Below are 21,158 nucleotides of genomic sequence, written 5' to 3' on the forward strand. Positions count from 1 at the left end.
TTACAAAAACACATTTACTTGAAGAACAGTGCAGATCCAAAGTTTGGTAACAGAATGTGCTGTCATTCGTTTTCAAGTAAATGTGTTTTTGTAAAATTCTCAGTGGAAATTGTATGGTTTGGCTGAGCCTGGGAGTGGCAGTGTCCAGCACTGACCTCTTCCTCATTGATGTCTTTGTGGGCATGTGCCTGCAGAAGATTAAATGTCACGCTGACGCACCACTCTGGCTTCAAGACCTTTGGGTTCCGTCAGGTGGTGTCACACTTCAACCCCTGCATTTACAGGGAGATCATGCTGGTGCACAAACTGAATCCCACCGAGATGTGGACCATGTGGAGGACACAAAGCTAAAATGCTTTAGATAAGGATGTGAGGCATAAGGTGTTGTGTGTATCTTGCTGTAGTGGTCTGTCTCGCTACTGTAAAATGATCCTTATGAATGGTCAAAAATAGGGTAATTTCACATGAGCTCCTGCAAATGTTTTGAAATAAACTTTAATGTATCCATAAATTTCATTTATTTTTGTACAGATATTCAACATTAAAAAAGTTAGGTACAGAATTTCATAAGCATTATACCATTTGTTTACAATATTTTATCCTCTTAAATGATATTTTAATTATGCAATGTTCTTGTAAAGGCCATTTAAAAATGAACCAAGGATTTTCAACAGAGGAATAAAGTGTGTGCAGTGCTTTAGGTTTATTTAGCAGTTTCAACCACTATCCCACTGTCCCATGCGGCCGAGGTGAGGTATTTTTTTACTGAAAGTTAACCAGCTTTGGGTTTCACTGCTCCAACCCTGCCAGGCAGCAGGCACCAGCCACGCCCCTCTAAATCCCTTTCCGCTACACAATTATCACACAGACAAGGCAACCTTTTTCAAAGTACAAAGTATGCTCAAGCGTAAAAAAAATAAACTATAGCCTCTCATCTTATGCACACTGAAGAGGATAGCAACAAACAAACGTCCTTTTCAATTCCCAATTAAAAGCTTTTATCACAATACATACGCATTTCTGCCCCTTTTACCAGTCAATGATGTGAACATAGTGTGGGTGGGGATAATTACGTTTATTGTTTTGAGAAAACATTCTCCCGTAAGAGCGCTTAGGGGCTTGAGCAAGAGACTTTCTGCACAAACAAACACATGTGCACACACCCATACAGTAGAGAACTCCATGGGAATTTGATTTATGTGCAAAAATTGAGATTGGGCCAAAGATGGTTCTCAAAGGCTTTAGATTAGAAGGTCTGGTCGTCATTACAGGAGTCAGTCCAATGGCCAAAGGCCTCACAGATGTCACAATAAGCTCTCTCCTCATCCTTACTGCCGTGGTAGGTGGTGTGGGGTGGGGAGTCTGGCATCTGCATCTGAGTGGGACATTCTTCTGTATCATGGAGGTCGAAGCAGTCACAGATGTCACAGAAGAGCCTTGGTGGGACCTTCTTTTTGGAGGGGCCTTCGTTAAAACCGCTGAAAAGAGGGTGGGAGACATACAGGGTCAGGGCGTGAGCATGCACAGTAAACTAGACAAATGGAAAAGTACTTTATGGGGGGGAGACAAACTAAGACTGATGAAATATTAAGATATAAATACTGCTTCATTTTCTGAACTAACTTAATGAAATGAACAAAAAAGGAAAAAGCATGAGGTTAGTGTGGGCTTTAACTTGTCTGACTCAGGGTTAGTGTTTAAGAGCATGGGAGAAGGCTGACCCATCATAGTTGTCAAGCTCGCTTGCATTATTCCCATTGAGGGCAGCCTCTGCCATCTTCTCCAGCTTGCCCTTAAGTTCCTCATTCTTCTTCTGCAAGTCCACGATAACCGAGTTCAGGAACTCAATCTGTCCCAGACAAGAAGGGATATCACAGACATTGCCACAGTTCAGTTAAAAATAAATGTAACTTAGAACTCTGGGACACATGAACAACAGGTCATCCAACAGTATCCACATCTCATTGAGTACCAATATCAAACAAGCAGTTAGTAAATTCCCCCCTTTCCCCAACCCACCATACTACAAGAACAGTGAACCACAACCTTCACCAATGTGCTTGGCCAGTTCCTATGTTGTGAAAACAAACCCCACATCCTGGTTTGAGCATGGGCAAGGGTAATGAGGGCAACACTGAACAGTACAACTCTGGATTGTCCACCATGAGAAATTGTGGCATCAAGGCATGTCAATTTGCTGGAACTCATACTCAGATAAATGTCCTTTATGAATAGGATATGAGGTAAAAAAAAAAAAAATTGAATCCCTGAAAGCTATTGTAAATCAATCCTTATGGGAAATGTCAGAGATGAGGCCTGATTCCTCCTTAAGGCATCCTAGCAGAACTCGGCTATGCGAAGTGAACGTCTATGTCTCGCATACTCCCTTAAAAGACATTTGGTTGAAAAATGAGAAAAAAGTGGCAATAGTACTGTTTGTCCCTCTTGAGACGCCGTAGCCAGTATACACTTCCTCAAACTAGTCAGAATTAATCTAAGTTAACTCAAGAAATCTGTAATTAATTTTTAAGTTTTTGCAGAGGAGGTCATAGTCGCGCAATTTTACATCCAACTAATATGTATTTCTCAAGTGAAAACATTTGCATTAAAACGAGTCGTCTCTCGTTGAATGACAAACACTTAATTGAAGAATGCCTACTGTTGACCAATCACCAAGGAAGGGGCGTATACGTCGGCTACAAAACTTCGGCTTGCCTTAAGAAAATAATTAGTGTGCACGAACAGCTGAAAAAACCCTTGCCGTCATAATATACACTGGAGTGTACAAACATTAGGAACACCTGCTCTTTCCATGACATAGACTGACCAGGTGAATCCAGGTGAAAGCTATGATCCCTTATTGATGTCACCTGTTAAAACAGGAACCGAAGAGAAATCTACAGTCAAATAGACATGCATGAGTGGAGCTGATGAAAAACAGTAACAAACCGCTGCCTGATTTCCGGGTAGCATGGCCAACATCAGTGACAGAGGAGGAGGAGGTAAATGAGGAAGTGGAGAGGGAGGAGACAAAACAGATCAAAATTAGGACCCACCTAATGGCAGACAATAGATTCAAGTCATCACTGACAGATGGAAAAATACTAAAACAACCTAAGAGAAAATAGTGGGTAGGCAAGCATTACAGCTTCATCACTGTAGAACCTCTGACGAACCCATTTTAAAGCCTGTGACAGTAAGTTAAGGGATACAGACAGATCTTGATTGTTTTTGGTTAAAGTTGTTTGAGGTATCTCAGCACACCTGTGATAAAACAGCTTCATAAATCAATTGTCAGAGGTTCTCCAGTAAGTTGAAATAAATTCTGTCTACACTGCCAGCCATGGACTTGGCAGACATGGGCATCAGTTTCAGCAGAGGTTTAGCAGAGCTCTCATTACCATTTTATGAGCATTCATTTAGAGGGAATTTCCATACCACTGCTAGCATGAAAGTTGCCATTGTCATAGTATGCTAAGCAACCACAGCATGTCATATGGCAATAGTATGGAAACATATCTTAAATTAATGCAGAAGTACGACTTAGGTTAGGTACTTCTTACACAATCTGGCCAAACACACAATGCAACACTGTACATATCAATAAATAACCCATTGAATGGCATACCCAAGCTGTCTCTTATTCACTCATTTTTCTAAATTGGTCCATAGTAAAAGTATACCTGGCTTTCTGCAGTCTCCTTGTCCTCCCCTAGTTGGTCCAGAGCTGCATCACCTGAAGGGAAAACATGCATATTAAGCATTCAGTGACAGTGGAGTTCAATCTGTAGACATGAGTTAAGCTTTAACTACCCAGTCATACCTGAGGAGCGGGTAACAGTGTCCTGTCCTCCTGAAAGGCTCTTCTCCAGGCTCTGAACGTTCTCCTGCAGCCGTGCCTTGTCCTTCTCCAGTGACTGGACAGCAGAATTCAGTGCCTTCGCTGTGGCGCTCTCCCCACGCAGCACTGATAACTGCTCAGAGGGGGAAATAACAATATATATATACACATTAGACAATGATATTAAATATTAAAATATTAAACGCAACATTTTCAAAGATTTTACTGAGTTACAGTTCATATAAGGAAATCAAACAATATACATACATTCATTAGGCCCTAATCTATGGATTTCACATGACTGGGAATACAGATACAGTGCTATGAAAAAGTATTTGCCCCCTTTCTAATTTTCTCTACTTTTGCATATTTGTGATACTGAATGTTATCAGATCTTCAACCAAAACCTAATATTAGATAAAGGGAACATAAGTGAACAAATAACACAACAATTACATATTTATTTCATTTATTTCATAAACAAAGTTATGCAACACCCAATTCCCCTGTGTGAAAAAGTAATTGCCCCCTTACACTCAATAACTGGTTGTGCCACCTTTAGCTGCAATGACTCCAACCAAATGCTTCCTGTAGTTGTTGATCAGTCTCTCACGTCGCTGTGGAGGAATTTTGGCCCACTCTTCCATGCAGAACTGCTTTAACTCAGTGACGTGTGGGTTTTCAAGCATGAACTGCTCGTTTCAAGTCCTGCCACAACATCTCAATTGGGATTAGGTCTGGACTTTGACTAGGCCATTCCAAAACTTCCAATTTGTTGCTTTTCTGCAATTTTCATGTAGACTTGATTGTGTGTTTTGGATCATTGTCTTGCTGCATGACCCAGCTTAGCTTCAGCTTCAGCTCAGACGGATGGTCTGACATTCTCCTGTAGAATTCTCTGATACAGAGCAGAATTCATGGTTCCTTCTATTAAGGCAAGTCATCCAGGTCCTGAGGCAGCAAAGCATCCCCAAACCATCACACCACCACCACCACCATGCTTGACCTTTGGTATGATGTTCTTACTGTGGAATGCAGAGTTTTGTTTTTGCCAGGCATAATGGGACCCATCTCGTCCAAAAAGTTGACTCATGTTTGCCAAAAAGCACCTGGATGATCATCAAGACTCTTGGAAGAACGTTCTATGGACAGATGATTCAAAAGTATAACTTTTTGGACGACATGGTTCCAGTAATGCCTGGCGAAAACAAAACTCTGCATTCCACTGCAGAACTGCAGTCAGGTCAAGTCCCTGGTGAGGACGACGACCACGCAGATGGGCTTCCCTGAGACTGTTTCTGACAGTTTGCGCCGAAATTCTTTGGTTGTGCAAACCCACAGTTTCATCAGCTGTCCGGATGGCTGGTCTCAGATGATCCCGCAGGTGAAGAAGCCGGATGTGGAGGTCCTGGGCTGGCGTGGTTACACGTGGTCTGCAGTTGTGAGGCCGGTTGGATGTACTGCCAAATTCTCTAAAACGACGTTGGAGGCGGCATTGGTAGAGAAATGAATATTCAATTCCCTGGCAACAGCTCTGGTGAACATTCCTGTAGTCAGTTTGCAATTGCACACTCCCTCAAAACTTGAGACATCTGTGGCATTGTGTTGTGTGACAAAACTGCCCATTTTAGAGTGCCTTTTATTGTCCCCAGCACAAGGTGCACCTGTGTAATGATCATGCTGTTTATGTTTTTTTTGTTTGTTTTGTTTGTACCGCCTTCCTCGCCTCAATTTCGTGATTACGATCTTGTCTCATCACTGAAACTCCCCAACAGGCTCGGGAGAGGCGAAGGTGGAGTCATGCGTCCTCCGAAACATGACCCGCCAAATCACGCTTCTTTACACCCGCTCGCTTAACCCGGAAGCCAGCTGCACCAATGTGTTGGAGGAAACACCTTTCAACTGACGAACGTAGTCAGCCTGCAGGCGCCTGGCCTACCACAAGGAGTCGCTAGAGCGCAATGATCCAAATAAAGCCCCCTGGCAAAACCCTCCCCTAACCCTGAGCGTCGCCCTATGGGACTCTTGGTCACGGCCGGTAATGGGATGGGATCGAACCCCAGGCTGTAGTGACGCCGCAAAACTGTGATGCAGTGCCTTAGACCGCTGCGCCACTCGGGATGCCATGATCATGCTGTTTAATCGGCTTCTTGATATACCACACCTGTCAGGTGGCTGGATTATCGTGGCAAAGGAGAAATGCTCACTAACAGGGATGTAAACAAATTGGTGCACAAAATGTGAGAGAAATACGTTTTTTGTGCGTATGGAACATTTCAGGGATCTTTTATTTCTGCTCATGAAACATGGGACCAACACTTTACATGTTGTGTTTATATTTTTGTTCAGTGTAGTATACAAATGCTTAAAAACAATCTCCTGAAAATAAACTCAAGTTCTAATAAGACTACTCCAATGCTTTTTGGCTTAGAATGAGTGCCAGGGAGCCTGCCATGAGGTAGGGAATTAAAATGTCTAGAAATAGGGAAGAGCACCAATTCTTACCTCACTCATCAGTGCCTCCAGCTCCTGATCCTTCTCAGAGATCAAGGCACTGCTTTTATGGATGGACTTCTGGAGGGAGGCTTTCTCCTCATCTAACTGTTTCTTCAAGGTGGTCTCTCTGTCAAGGGCAACACAGAATTATGATACATAGTCATAAGAGTTGAACCACTCCAAAAGGGACTAGTGAAGCATTGATCATGCATAATCTGTGTTAACTCTAATGTCTACTGGAGTACCACCAGCAGCCAACTGGTTGCTTAAGTTCGGTTAAAGGTGCACAATGCAGAAATCGCTCCACCATTTCCTGGTTGATAAAATTCTAATAGTTTGCCTAATTTCAGTTTATGGAACAAAACAAGCAAGTATAGTGTAGAGAATCATTGTACCATCTAAACCACTGTGAAATATATTTTCTATAACCAACAATATTGTATTCTCAGCTGTTTGAAGCTGATGAACAAAACCCAAAATAAAAGATGCAAAAACCAAACTTAAGGGGAAGCATAGAAATAGCGCACATAGAACAGATCTACCGCTTCTTAGACTTGCTTTCAATGAGAATGACAGATCTATAACTCACATTTCTTTGTGAATTTGGTCTGGAACACCAAAATGTTGCTGCTTTAAACTCCATCTTTATATATACATAGAATTGATCAGGTGAAACTTTAATTCAGATGCATGGAATAAAAAGGTGAAAAGTTTTCTGAAAGGCCAACAATGGAATAGAAATTGAAGATGGAAAAAAAAATAAACACAAAGACATAAGCCCATAGCAATGATAATATGAAAGTGTAAGAGACTCCACTCGACGGTTTGGAGCACAATGGGATAAAACAGGCTTTGTATTGGACAGACGTGACGCCCTTAGTTTATGAACACAGAGAGATCCAATGTCAGTGATGTAAGTGGTGTAAATTCCTGCTTACAATTCTATCCTCCTGATTCCTGCTTACAAGCAAAAACTAAAGCAGGAAGTACCAGTGACTCGCTCAATACGGAAGTGGTCAGCTGAACGGATGCTACGCTACAGGACTGTTTTGCTAGCACAGACTGGAATATGTTCCGGGATTCACCCAATGGCATTGAGGAGTATACCACCTCAGTCACCGGCTTCATCAATAAGTACATTGACGACGTTGTCCCCACAGTGACTGTACGTACATATCCCAACCAGAAGCCATGGATTACAGGCTACATCCGCACAGAGCTAAAGGGTAGAGCTACCGCTTTCAAGGAGCGGGACACTAATCCGGACGCTTATAAGAAATCCCGCTATACCCTCAGACGAACCATCAAACAGGCAAAGCGTCAATACAGGACTAAGATTGAATCCTACTACACCGGCTCTGACGCTCGTTGGATGTGGCAGGGCTTGCAAGCTATTACGGATTACAAAGGGAAACCCAGCTGCGAGCTGCCCAATGACGCAAGCCTACCAGACGGGCTAAATGCCTTTTATGCTCGCTTCGAGGCAAACAACACTGAAGCATGCATGAGAGCACCAGCTGTTCCGGACGACTGTGGGATCACGCTCGCCGTAGCCGTTATGAGCAAGACCTTTTAACAGGTCAACATTCACAAGGCCGCAGGGTCAGATGGATTACCAGGACGTGTACTCAGAGCATGCACAAACCTCTCCCTGACCGAGTCTGTAATACCTACATGTTTCAAGCAGACCACCCTGTGCCCAAGAAAGCGAAGGTAACCTGCCTAAATGACTACCGCCCCGTAGCATTCACGCGGTAGCCATGAAGTGCTTTGAAAGGCTGGTCATTGCTCACATCAACACCATCATCCCGGGAAACCCTAGATCCACTCCAATTCGCATACCGCCCCAACAGATCCACCAATGATGCAATCTCAATCGCACTCCACACTGCCCTTTCCCACCTGGACAAAAGGAACACCTATGTGAGAATGCTGTTCATTGACTACAGCTCAGCGTTCAATACCATAGTGCCCAGTATGGGAGATAACCGTGGACTACAGAAAGAGGAGGGCCGAACACGCCCCTATTCACATCAACAACGCGACGCTCCCCATCCAACCTGACAGAGCTTGAGAGTATCTGCAGAGAAGAATTGAAGAAACTCCCCAAATACAGGTGTGCCAAGCTTGTAGCATCATACCCAATAAGACCCGAGGCTGTAAATCGCTGACAAAGGTGATTCAACAAAGTCCTGAGTAAAGGGTCTGAATAATTATATACATATTTATTTTTATAAATTAGCAAACATTTCTAAAAACCTGTTTTTGCTTTGTAATTATGGGGTATTGTTTGTAGATTGATGAGGGGGAAAAAACAATTTAAACAATTTTAGAATAAGGCTTTAGCGTAACAAAATGTGGAAAAAGTCAAGGGGTCTGAATACTTTCCGAATGCACTGTATATCTGGGGAAGGGTTTCCAAGAGCACAGTGGTCTCCAGTGGTCTCCAAATATGTAACTACCCAGACTCTGCATAGTGCTGGCCGTCTGACCAAACTGAGCAACAGGGCAAGAAGGAACTTGGTCAGGGTGGTGACCAAGAACCCAATGACCACTCTGACAGAACTACAGAGTTCCTTGGCTGAGATGGAAAAACCTGCCATAAGGACAACAGTCTACAGCACTTCACCGATCTGGGCTTTATGGGAGAGTGGCCAGACGGAAGCCACACTGGTGGTGGCAGTATCATGCTATGGGGATGCTTTTCAGCGACATGGACTGGGAGACTGGTAAGGATAGAGGGAACAATGAATGGAGCCATATACAGGCAAATCCTGGATGAGAACCTGCTTCAGAGTGAAAACGACCAGACTGGGGCGAAGATTTACATTCCAACAGGACAATGACCCCACGCATACAGCCAATGCAATGCTGGAATGGCTTCAGAACAAGAATGTGAAAGTCCTTGAGTGGCCCAGCCAGAGCTCAGACATGAATCCCATTGAAAATCTGTGGAAATACTTTAATATTGCTGTTCACCGCCGCTCCCCATCTAATTTAACAGACCCTGAGAAAATTTGCAAAGCTGATACAGACATACCCAAGACAACTCAAAGCTGTAATCGCCGCCTAAGTTGCTTCTACAAAGTATTGACTCAGGGGTGTGAATACTTATGTAAATTATATACTTCATTTTCAATACATTTCCAAAATAAAAAATAAAAAACATGTTTTCACTTGTGAAAAAAAATCTATTTAATCCATTTTGAATTCAGGCTCGAACAACAAAATGTTGAATAAGTCAAGGGGTATAAATACTTTGAAGGCACTGTAAATATATCGAGATGACAAAAAGCAAGTGAATTAGAGGGATTACTCATTGAATAGCATTGAGTTCCTCTAACCTCCCTAAGGTAACAGTATGACACGCACAGTAATGTAACAATTAAGGAATTGAAGTACCTGAAGGTACAGTGCCTTTATAAAGTATTCACACCCCTTGACTTTTTCCACATTTTGTTGTCTTACAAAGTGGGATTAAAATAGATTTGTAATTTTTTGTCAACGATCTACACAAAATACTAATGTCAAAGTGGAAGAAAAATTCTAACATTTGTAAAAAATATATATATATATTTAAAAGAATACACTAATATCTTAATTAGATAAGTATTCAACCCCCTGAATCACCTTTGGGTGAGATTACAGCTGTGAGTATTTCTGGGTAAGTCTCTAATAGCTTTCCACATCTGGATTGTGCAACATTTGCCCATTATTATTTTCAAAATTCTTCAACCTCTGTCAAATTGGTTGTTGATCATTGCTAGACAACCATTTTCAGGTCTTGCCATAGATTTTCAAGCAGATTTAAGTCAAAACTAACTCAGCCTCGCAGGAACATTCACTGTCTTCTTGGTAAGCAAATCCAGTGTAGATTTGGTCTTGTGTTTAAGGTTATTGTCCTGCTGAAAGGTGAATTAATCTCCCAGTGTCTGGTGGAAAGCAGACAACCAGGTTTTCCTCTAAGATTTATGCTTCGCTCCATTCCGTTCCTTTTTTTATTCTGAAAATTTTCAGTCCTTAGCAATTACATGATGCAGCAACCACTATGAAAATATGGAGAGTGGTACTCAGTAATGTTTTGTATTAGATTTGCCACAAACATCAAAAACGTTGTATTCAGGACAAAAAGTTACTTGCTTTGACAAATGTTTTGCAGTATTACTTTAGTGCCTTGTTGCAAACAGGATGCATGTTTTGGAATGTTTATTTTTATGTACAGGCTTCCTTCTGTTTTAAAGTCACCATTGGCCTCATGGTGAAATCCCTGAGCGGTTTCCTTCCTCTCCGGCAACTGAGTTAGGAAGTAGGCCTGTATCTTTGTAGTGACTGGGTGTATTGATACACCATCCAAAGTGTAATTAATAACTTTACCATGCTCAAAGGGATATTTAATGTCTGCTTTAATTTGTTTTACCCATCCACCAATATGTGCCCTTCTTTGCAAGGCATTGGAATACCTCCCTGGTCTTAGTTGTTGAATCTTTTGTTTGAAATTCACTGCTTGACAGAGGGATCTTACAGATAATTGTATGCGTGGGGTACAGCGATGAGGTAGACTTTCCAAAATCATGTTAACCACTATTATTGCACACAAGAGTGAGTCCATGCAACTTAAGCACATTTTTACTGAATGTATTTAGGCTTGCCATAAGAAAGGGGTTGAATAATACTTATTGACCCAAGACATTTCAGCTTTTCATTTTTAATTAATGTGTAAAAACATTATTCCCTATTCCCCTTTGACATTGTGGGATATTGTGTGTAGGCCAGTGACAAAAAATCTCAATTTAATCAATTTTAAATTCAGGCTGTAACAAGAAAATGTGGAAAAAGTCAAGGGGTGTGAATGTTTTCTGAAGGCACTATATTATTGGGAAAGCTTTGAAAGGCAAAAGAAGAGGATGTTAGCAGACAGAGCATGTAGACAGAGCACAAACATGACATGCCACGTTGATGAATGGAAAAGTGATGCAAGCATCCATGCTTAATTGCAGAACTTTTGGGAGTGTCCATTGCCGCCTGACTAGAAATGTCAAACAATAATTTTTGAACACTTGATTTGGATGGAAATGAAAACAGCATTAGACAAGGCTAGCTACATACACCATGTTTCTATACAGTTTCTCACCTCTGCTTCATTTCTTGCAACTGTTTATTGAGCTTGGACTGCTGAGCTTCCAGCTAAAAAAAGAAGAAAAAACATTGCTTGGTTGGACAGGTGTATTAAGTTAATGTAAATTTTACTTTCTTAAAATGGTAGAAGCAGTTTGAGGGAGGAGGTAACACATCAGTAGTCCAGTGGTGGTACCTTCTGCTGGCCACTGATCTCCTTCTTGCTGCTGCCAAGCTCCTTGGTCAGCTTGTTGTTCTCCTCCTGTAAGGCCACCAGGGACTGGGACATCACAGAGGCAGCTTGCTTCAGCTCATCACTAAACACACACATTATTATAAACACATAGCTACATGAGTACAAGAATACACAGACATCTGATATGGGCGTGAAAGAGGGAAATTAGTACAAGAATACACAGACATCTGATACGGGCGTGAAAGAGGGAAATAGGTACAAGGAAAGGTTTGAATAAATAAATGTTTCTACAACTGCTAGGATTGGCATGTCATTTTTGCATCATTATTCATGGCAAATAATTTAAGTAGAGAATTAATTTAAGGCATGAACGTTGACACCTAAAATGTTACCATTAAATATAATAATTTTAGTGGAAGTCAGCAGCAACACTACAAGGTGTTTGTATAGAGTTGTTAACCAAATGAATCACACCATAAGATATGATATACACAGTAGTGAATAGTGATGAAGTGACTAAATGTTTATGAACCTTGTGTGAAGTGCCATAATTCAGTTAAAATTCTTATCTCAGATATTTGGGCCTTGAGGTTGGGTATGAAGACAGAATGTCTGACACTTCAATGTCTGAATATTGAAAGTTTGAAGACTGTTGAGAGCAATGAGTTATAACTAATACCCAGCGTGTGTGTAATGTATTTTCACCCGGAATAAGAATGTCAGAGCAAGGACAAGTACAAGCATGGAGTAAAGAAAGCAAGTTCGCATTTCTTTTAAGTAAATCTGTTCAGAAAAAAATTTTAAAAAATAAAGACAGGTTCAATATTTATCTTATCTTGAAAGAGTTTAATAACAAATCAAGAGCCATAGGGATCGACTGCATTTAACTGCTCCCTGTGTCCAGGGTCAGTTACTGCAATAGGATCCCCATCTGCTCCAACCCCCACACCCCGCTGTCGGATGTTGGCACTCAGCCAGGACCTGCCGGATAGATACCCAGCTGACTATCAAGGCCCATCTGACTAACCACATTGAGAAAATACTAAACAGGGATATTCCATTGATGACAAGTGGAAGGTAGGGCTGGGAAGAAAATAATCTGGGATGTTGTGATGGTCTTCACACATACAGTGCATTCAGAAAATATTCAGACCCCTTCACCTTTTCCACATTTTGTTACGTTACAGCCTTATCCTAAATGTATTACATTGTTTTTTTCCCTCATCAATCTACACACAATACTCCATAATAACAAAGCGAAAACAGGTTGTGTGAAATGTTTTCATATTTAAAAACAGAAATAAAGTATTCAGACCCTTTGCTATGACACTCAAAATTGAGCTCAGGTGCATCCTGTTTCCATTGATCATCCTTGAGATGTTTCTACAACTTGGAGTCCACCTGTGGTAAATTCAATTGAACAGGGCAGTATGGCTGGCCCTTAAATGTACACGGAGAGCAAACATTAATAATATGCATGTAAATCTCTCATGGCTCAAAGTGGAGGAGAGATTGACTTCATCATTACTTGTTTTGTAAGAAGTGTTGACATGCTGAATGCACCGAGGTGTCTGTTTAAACTACTAGCACACAGCTTGGACACCCATGCATACCCCCACAAGACATGCCACCAAGGGTCTCTTCACAATCCCCAAGTCAAGTACAGACTTTGGGAAGCGCACAGTACTACATAGAGCCATGGCTACACGGAACTCTATTCCACATCAGGTGACTGATACATGCAGTAAAATCAGATTTTAAAAAACAGATAAAAATACACCTTATGGAACAGCCAGGACTGTGAAGAGACACACACAGGCACACATAAGACACGAACTCTACACACACGTGCACATGGATGTTGTATTGTAAATATGTGGTGGTGGAGTGGCGGCCTGAGGGAACACACTGAATGTGTTGGGTAAGGTGTTATGAAATGTCATGTAGTATTTGAAACTGTATGTAACTGTCTTATGTTGCTGGACCCCAGGAAGAGTAGCTGCTGCCTTTGCAGCAGCTAATGGGGATCCATAATAAATACAAATACAAAAATGTAACTCATTGCCCTGAATGCAAAGCGTTATGTCTGGAGAACACCAGGCACAGCTCATCACCCGTCTAACACCATCCCTACCGTGAAGCATGGTGGTGGCAGCATCATGCAATGTGGATGCTTTTCAGTGACAGGGACTGGGATACTAGTAAGGATAGAGGAAACAATGAATGGTCCAAACACACCCGCACAGTCGTTAAGAAGGCACGACAGGAGGTAGAAAAAGTTTGTCATGGGCACTCCAATCTTCAAAAATGTATACAGCTGTACCATTGAGAGCATTTTTACTGGCTGCATCACTGCCTGATATGGCAATAGCACAGCCCTCGATTGCATGGCGCTACAGAGGGTGGTGCAGACAGCCCAGTACATCACTGGGGCCAAGCTCCCTGCCATCCAGGACATCTATGGGCTCCCGAGTGGCGCAGTGGTTTAAGGCACTGCATCTCAGTGCTTGAGGCGTCACTACAGACCCCCTGGTTCGATTCCAGGCTATATCACAACCGGCCGTGATTGGGAGTCCCATAGGGCGGCGCACAATTGGCCCAGCATCGTCCGGGTTTGGCCGGTGTAGGCCGTCATTGTAAATAATAATTTGTTCTTAACTGACTTGCCTAGTTAAATAAAGGTAAAATTTTTAAAAAATCTATATCAGGCGGTGTGGTAGGAAGTCCCGGAAAATCGTTAAAGACTCCAACCACCCAAGCCATAGACTATTCTCTCTGCTTCCGCACGGCAAGCGGTACCAGTGCATCAAGTCTGGCACCAACAGGCTCTTGAACAGCTTCTATCCCCAAGCAATAAGGCTAATAAATAGCTAACAAAATAGCTACAAGGACTGTATCTTTATTGACCTTTTATTTTTAGCTTTGCATTGTCTCTATGCACACTCACAGGGCCCTACACACTCACAATCACTCCATCTGCTCCCTCGCACATACATTTATACTGACTCTACATTTACGTCATTTAGCAGACGCTCTTATCCAGAGCGACTTACAGTTAGTGAGTGCATACATTAATGTAACTTTTTTTGTGTGTTTTTTTTTCATATATATATATTTTTTCATACCCCCCCGTGGGAATCGAACCCACAACCCTGGCGTTGCAAATGCCATGCTCTACCAACTGAGCTACATCACCTGCCGGCCATTCCCTCCCCTACCCTAGACGACGCTGGGCCAATTGTGCGCCGCCCCATGGGTCTCCCGGTCGCGGCCGGCTACGACAGAGCCTGGATTCGAACCAGGATCTCTAGTGGCACAGCTTGCACTGCGATGCAGTGCCTTAGACCACTGCGCCACTCGGGAGACTACACACACACACACACACACACACACACACCCACACACCCACACACCCACTCACATACAAGCTGCTGCTACACTACACTGTTAATCTTATATCCTGTTGCCTAGTCACCTAACCCCTATACATATCTACCTCCATCACTCCAGTATCCCTGCACATTGTAAATATGGTATTGGAACTGACCCTGTATATAGTATGCTTACTTACTTAGTGTTCTTCATATTTCTTATTTCTTGTGTGTGTTTTTTTCTAGTATTACATTGTTATGGATTATTGCATTGTTAGATTTTAAGTTTGCAAGAAAGGCATTTCACTGTACTTGTGCATGTGACATTAAAACTTGAAAATTGAAATACAGGCAAATCCTTGATGAGAACCTGCTTCAGAGTGCAAATGACCTCAGACTGGGGGCGAAGATTTACATTCCAACAGGACAATGACCCCAAGCATAGTGCCAAAGCATTGCTGCAATGGCTTCAGAACAAGAATGTGAAAGCCTTTGGGTGGCCCAGCCAAACCCCAGACTTGAATCCCACTGAAAATCTGTGAAAAGACTTGAAGATTGCTGTTCACCGCCGCTCCCCATCTAATTTAACAGAGCTTGAGAAACTGCAAGGAAGAATGGGAGAAAATCCCCAAATCCAAAGGTGCTTCTACAAATTATTGACTCAGGGCTGTGAATATGTATGTAAATGCTATATATTTTTTTACGTATGGGTGGTCCTTTTTTTACGTATGGGTGGTCCTCTGTAGCACAGCTGGTAGAGCACGGCGCTTGTAACGCCAAGGTAGTGGGTTCGATCCCCGGGACCACCCATACGTAAAAATGTATGCACGCATGACTGTAAGTCGCTTTGGATAAAAGCGTCTGCTAAATGGCATATTATTCTTATTATTATATTTCATTTTCAATAAATTTGCAAAATTTTCAAAAAATATATGTTTTCACTGTCATTATGGGGTATTGTTTGTTAATCAATGTAATATATTTTGAATACAGGCTGTAACACAACAAAATGTGGAATGTCAAGGGGTATGAATCCTTTCTGAAGGCACTGTAGGCACGCACACACAGTATACTCACATCTCCTGGCACAGGCTGCTGATTTTCTGGTTCTCTGAGCTGAGCTGCTCCTTAGAAAGGTTGAGATCCTCTTTGTATTTGGAATTCTGTTGCTTCAAGGCATCCAGCTGTGCAATAACAAACAAAAAACATAGATCACTTTTAATGTATATAATACAGATTGTTTGAATCCTAACTTGCAAAAAAAAGTGGACCCATCTTGCATGTATATCAATGTATGATTTCAGTGAAAGTTGTGCACATTTTTCTCAGTCTAGCTTTCAGTCCCTAGTGAACTTGTGCCGGTATGAGTATTGAGAGTACATAAAGGACTGATGCAATTTCTTATATTATGTTGGGCGATGAAATGAATAAAAAAATAAAAGTTAAAATTATCAAATGAAAACAAAGCAAGATTTGTGGGGCTGAAAAATCCTGTTTAATGTGGAATTGGCTGGAGGAATGGCCATGTGATCTTGGTAAGTGTGAGCATGCCAGCATCTGTGGCTAAAATTCTGTTTACATGTATCACTGTATCATGCTGTGAATACTAACTTATGAAAGTGTTTTGCAACCATTACACCCCGAAACCAAACTTCTGGTAAGTTTACATGCAACACCCAGAGGTCTCTGGAAAGTTCATCTCTTTTTACTGAACTTTCAAACTTGTTCAGTTGTTCAAATAGGATCATTCAGCTCATTTGGTTTATTTGATTGAACGTTAACCCAAAGGAGCCCCTTCCACTGTCCTTAGTGAGAGCCCTATATGACAGTGACAAACCCATTGTTCCTCCCCCATACAATTTCAACAATCTCCATACTTTACTGGAAACCCATGATGCTCAACCACTTTAGTACACCCCATCTGAGGCATTACATACTCCATATACCTGACTGGTCATCTCAAGCTTGGCACTCCTGACCTCCTCCAGCAGAGACTGGGACTCACTCTTCTCTTGCTGCAGACGGCCCTTCTCTTGTGTCAGCCGCTCCACGACCTCAGCAGTCTTCCTTGAGGACTCTGCTGCCTAGGTAGTGAGGGAGAGGGGGGCATGTCAACCAGACATATATCATGAAATACCTGTAACTTACTTGGATAGGGGTTGGTTGAGGTGAACCACTATGTCCCGAGATATCATAATTTGATGGAGCCTTATTTTACACAGCCCAAATCAACTCTAACTAACCAATAGATCACCATTTCCATTTTCTCATATTGTGCAGAATGAATTGGCATGCTTTGCATGTCAGTCATCCAAATCATTCCAAACTTGATTTTGAAGCTCTAGTGGGTTAAGATGATTGTTTCTCCTATGCCATTACTATGCAATTGATGTCATCCTCAGGAATCATTGCAATGCCCACATCTACTACTACAATCAGGTAACTAGCTTTGACTACAGTGTTGGTGTAGGACCTAAAGGCTATTAGCTATTAACTAAAATTAGGAGAGTAGAGAAAAATGTACTGATTACATTCTGTGGCCTGAGAACATATACTTGCACTAATGTACTTTGGCCCTAACATATTGTTTAAAATATCAATTAGTTGGTATCATGGTTGTGGACATTTCTCTTTTCAAACCAAATTCTAAGGGAGCGGAGATGTAACCATCTGCCCCCACCAAGGAACTTCTCAAATCACGTTCTAAGCCCAAAGGAATTTACATTTCATAAATCAACTTTTCGCAGTGGACTCGAAGCAAGAGAGCCGTTAGTAAAAGGAGATTAAGCAAATATTAAGATAAAATTAAGACTGGAGTAGCATGCAGTGAGGTTGAAACATGACCACAGCCATCTCAACGTGAGGGTTAGTTACAGGGTTTGTTAGTAGTGGAGTACCTCAAGCTGCTTGGAAAGAGCATTTTTTAGTTGAGCCTCAAGCTGGGTGACCTGCTGGGTGGCTTTGTCCCTCTCCTTGAGCAAGGCATCCTTCTGGACCTTCAGGTCTTCCAGGTTGGTGGCCATTTCTTCTCTGACCTTGGTAGACACAGATGCCTCCTCCACAGAGGCTTTGTGCTGTCCCTCCATCACTGCCTTCTCAGCATGTAGGGCCTGGGCATCTGCTTCAAGCTGTGTCTGGGCAACTTGCAGCTTCTCTACCTCCTCCATGAGCCTTGAGCGTTCCTCATCACCACTCTCTTGGCTGCTGTGGAGGGAGGAAAGGTCTTGCTCCAGCCTGGACTGTATAGCTAGGAGGTCTACCTTATCCTTCGCCAGAGAGGAGACCTCTTTGACAAGCTCCTCCAGCTTGGCAGACAAGCGCTTTCGGTCTCCATCCAAGCCACACTTTTCCTGGTCTCTCTCCTTCAGCTGTGCCTTTAAATTCTCAACCTCCCCAGCCAAGGCTTTTCTCTCCTCTCCAATATCCTTAAGGTTGGCAGACAACTCATCCATGGCCTTCTCTCTGGTGACAGATTGCTGAGTGAGGTCTTGAACTTTGACTTGCATCTGGGCATTCTCCTCAAGCAGACCCTGTCTCTCACCTAACAATCCAGTGTGGGTCGTCTTAAGTTGCCCTAAATCACTACGCAAACTATTTCGCTCAGAGGCCATTGTGTCTCTTTCAACACAAACAGAGGCAACATCTGCCTTCAGGCTGGATTCAGACTGCAGGAGGGTAATCTTCTCCTGTGTCAGAGTGAACAACCGTGTCTGTAAGTCCTCTATCTCTCTGGAGAGGTCATCCTTTGCAGAGTACAGTTTACTTCGGTCACTGGCTTCAGTCTGCTGCTGCGATTCAAGGAGCATTTTTGCCTTTGAAAGTGATTCTGTGTGACCTTTGAACTCCTGGACCTGCAGAAGCAGAACCTCTTTGTCCTTCTGCAGGCTCTTGTTAAGCTCCGTCTGCTGGGAAAGCAGGAGATCCCGCTTTTTTGTTAGGGTTTCCTTCTGCTGAATGAGTTCCAAACGCATCTGCTCAGAGTTACCTTTTAGTTTATGATGCTCCTCTGCAAGTTCAGTTTTGCTTTTTTCAAGGGCCTCCTTCTCAGAGCAAAGCTTCTGAAGCTGTGCCTGTAGATCAACCTTTTCTTTTTTCAAGGAAGCTCCTTCAGCCTCCACCTTGTCTATCTTCTGTTTTGATTCCTCCAGCAAGGAAGTAAGGTTGGAATTGGCTTGATTCACGTCATCATTGGCCTTAGAGGAGCTGTCCAACTGGTCCTGCATACTGCGGATCTCACCTGCTAGCTTGTCACGCTCTTTTGTTAGAGTACACTTTTCAGAGATCTCCTTAGTGTGCTTTTCATCCAGCTCTTCCTTTTTATGTACCAAACGGTCACTCTCCATGTTCTGCTTTTCCAGTGTTGATTCAATAGCCATCTTCTCTTTCCGTACGGAGTGTAGCGCCTTCTCGGTCTCTGCATTCTTGAGACAAAGTGCTTCCTTCTCCTTGCCAAAAGATGACAACAGCTCTTTGACTTTCTCCTTAGAGGTAGCCACTTCCCCTGTAGAGAGTCTGAGCTTCTCCTTTAACTCTTCTCTCTCCTTGAGAAGTTCATCTTTCTCAGAACACACCTTTCGCTGGGTAGCAAGCAGGTCCTCTTTCTCCTGCAGGAGGTGAAGCCTCTCAGAGTCGGTAACCTCACTGCTGGTCTTGAACTTGTCCAGCATTTTGGCCAGGCTCATTTTTGAAGCCTGTAGCTCAACCTTGTCACGGACAGACTTCTCAAGATCCTTCTTAGATATATTCAGCTGATTTTGAAGCTCTGCATTCATGGCTTGGAGGGTCTCTGTGTCAAAAATGGCAGCATTAATTTGAGCAGACATCTCCACTTTATCTTTGCCCAAGGTCTCTGTCTGTGCCTGCAGCAGAGTGATTTTCAGATAGAGGTCTTCTTTTTCCAACCATAAAGACTGACACCGTGCCTGCAACTCCGCATTCTTTGCATCAAGGGATTTCTTAGCATCCCTCTCCAACAAAAGGCTATCCTTCTCAGAGGTCAGCTTCTCCCTGCTTTGCTTGAGCTCCTCCTGGAGCTCGTTCCTCTCCTTGCAGGTCTTCTCATAGACCTCTGCTAGCTGCTTCCTCTTAGTTTCCTGCTGCTGGATCTCCTGTTGGTACTTCAAAAGGACCTCATGCTTCTCCGCATTTGTCTTTTGAAGCTCCTCAATTTGGGACTGACGCTCCGCTTCAGATTGATTGAGGGATTTGTTTTTGGCCTGTGCCTCCTCAACAGCAACTCTGAGCTTCTCCACCTCTCTTGATAGCAAGGCCTTCTCTCCATCCAGCTGCCGGTTGGTGGTCCAAAGTTCCTCCTGCTCTTTTGTGAGCTTGTCCCTCAGTGTCAGAAGTTCTTCAGTCTTACCTGAGAGCTCATGGTGACTAGCTTCCGAGGCTGAGAGCTTGGCCTGGAGTTCGGAGAGTTGATTTTCGAGACTTCCTTTCTGAGCTTTGAGATCTGAGCTTTCCTTAGACATGTGCTCCAGCACTGAGATTTGCTTCTCCAGGTCTGTGGACAATCGCTCAACATCCTGCTTGGAGGAGTCGAGCTCATCAGAAAGAAACTGAGGGGAAAAAGTTGAAAGAAAAAAGGGGCATATAAAGGGAAAAGTAACAAAATAAGTCAAGCATAAGTCAAGCATTTTATTACAAAAGGTATAAAATGCAACTGGAAAAGTTAAGCTGGTGCAAGCATAAAAAAACAGTTGGGAGAAAAAGAAACCAAAGCTGACACCAAGAAAACATTGAAAACGGAGGTACACCAATGGAGTGCTTATGATTGCATGTGTATGTGTGTCTTCTAAGTGGGCTCTAATGATAGCTTCAGGTTTTCAATCAGTGTGCACTGTACCAGGAGAGGAGGAGTGTCTGCATAATTGTGTACTTTCCATTGAGAAGATTTGGACAAGTAGATAACCCTGTTTTAATTGTCTTATAAGGGTCGTGCCACGAAACGAGTCCCTTTTGCATCCCTTTGATATTTTAAGTAGAAATTGTGCACCAATTTTAAAAGCCCTGTTACGTGAACTGAACTCTTATTTTACATTTTACATTTAAGTCATTTAGCAGACGCTCTTATCCAGAGCGACTTACAGTTAAGTGAGTGCATACATTTTCATACTGGCCCCCCCGTGGGAATCGA

At 42.6% G+C, this 21,158-nt stretch overlaps 1 protein-coding gene across 15 annotated transcripts in view; it reads right to left on the reverse strand.

Moving 5' to 3' along the window:
- Window positions 1–479: 479 nt before the first annotated feature.
- The window catches only part of clip1a (CAP-GLY domain containing linker protein 1a), a 51,573-nt gene continuing 30,894 nt past the window's right edge, over window positions 480–21,158 (reverse strand). For 6 of the 15 annotated variants that reach the window (XM_084180318.1, XM_084180317.1, XM_084180316.1 and 3 more), the window contains 10 exons: window positions 17,917–20,580; window positions 16,957–17,103; window positions 16,097–16,203; window positions 11,649–11,769; window positions 11,469–11,521; window positions 6,347–6,464; window positions 3,824–3,974; window positions 3,684–3,736; window positions 1,722–1,849; window positions 480–1,478 (listed from right to left, as the gene is read on the reverse strand). In XM_084180318.1, the coding sequence (XP_084036444.1) occupies window positions 1,247–1,478; window positions 1,722–1,849; window positions 3,684–3,736; window positions 3,824–3,974; window positions 6,347–6,464; window positions 11,469–11,521; window positions 11,649–11,769; window positions 16,097–16,203; window positions 16,957–17,103; window positions 17,917–20,580 (3,774 nt within the window). In that variant the 3' untranslated portion in view covers window positions 480–1,246. Of the gene's footprint in view, window positions 1,479–1,721; window positions 1,850–2,748; window positions 2,956–3,683; window positions 3,737–3,823; window positions 3,975–6,346; window positions 6,465–11,468; window positions 11,522–11,648; window positions 11,770–16,096; window positions 16,204–16,956; window positions 17,104–17,916; window positions 20,581–21,158 lie in introns of those variants that run through there. The other 9 variants (XM_084180313.1, XM_084180311.1, XM_084180310.1 and 6 more) reach the window with 6 other exon arrangements.

Source organism: Coregonus lavaretus (assembly GCF_964263955.1).
Source record: "Coregonus lavaretus genome assembly, chromosome: 17".
Classification (NCBI taxonomy): Eukaryota; Metazoa; Chordata; class Actinopteri; order Salmoniformes; family Salmonidae; genus Coregonus; species Coregonus lavaretus.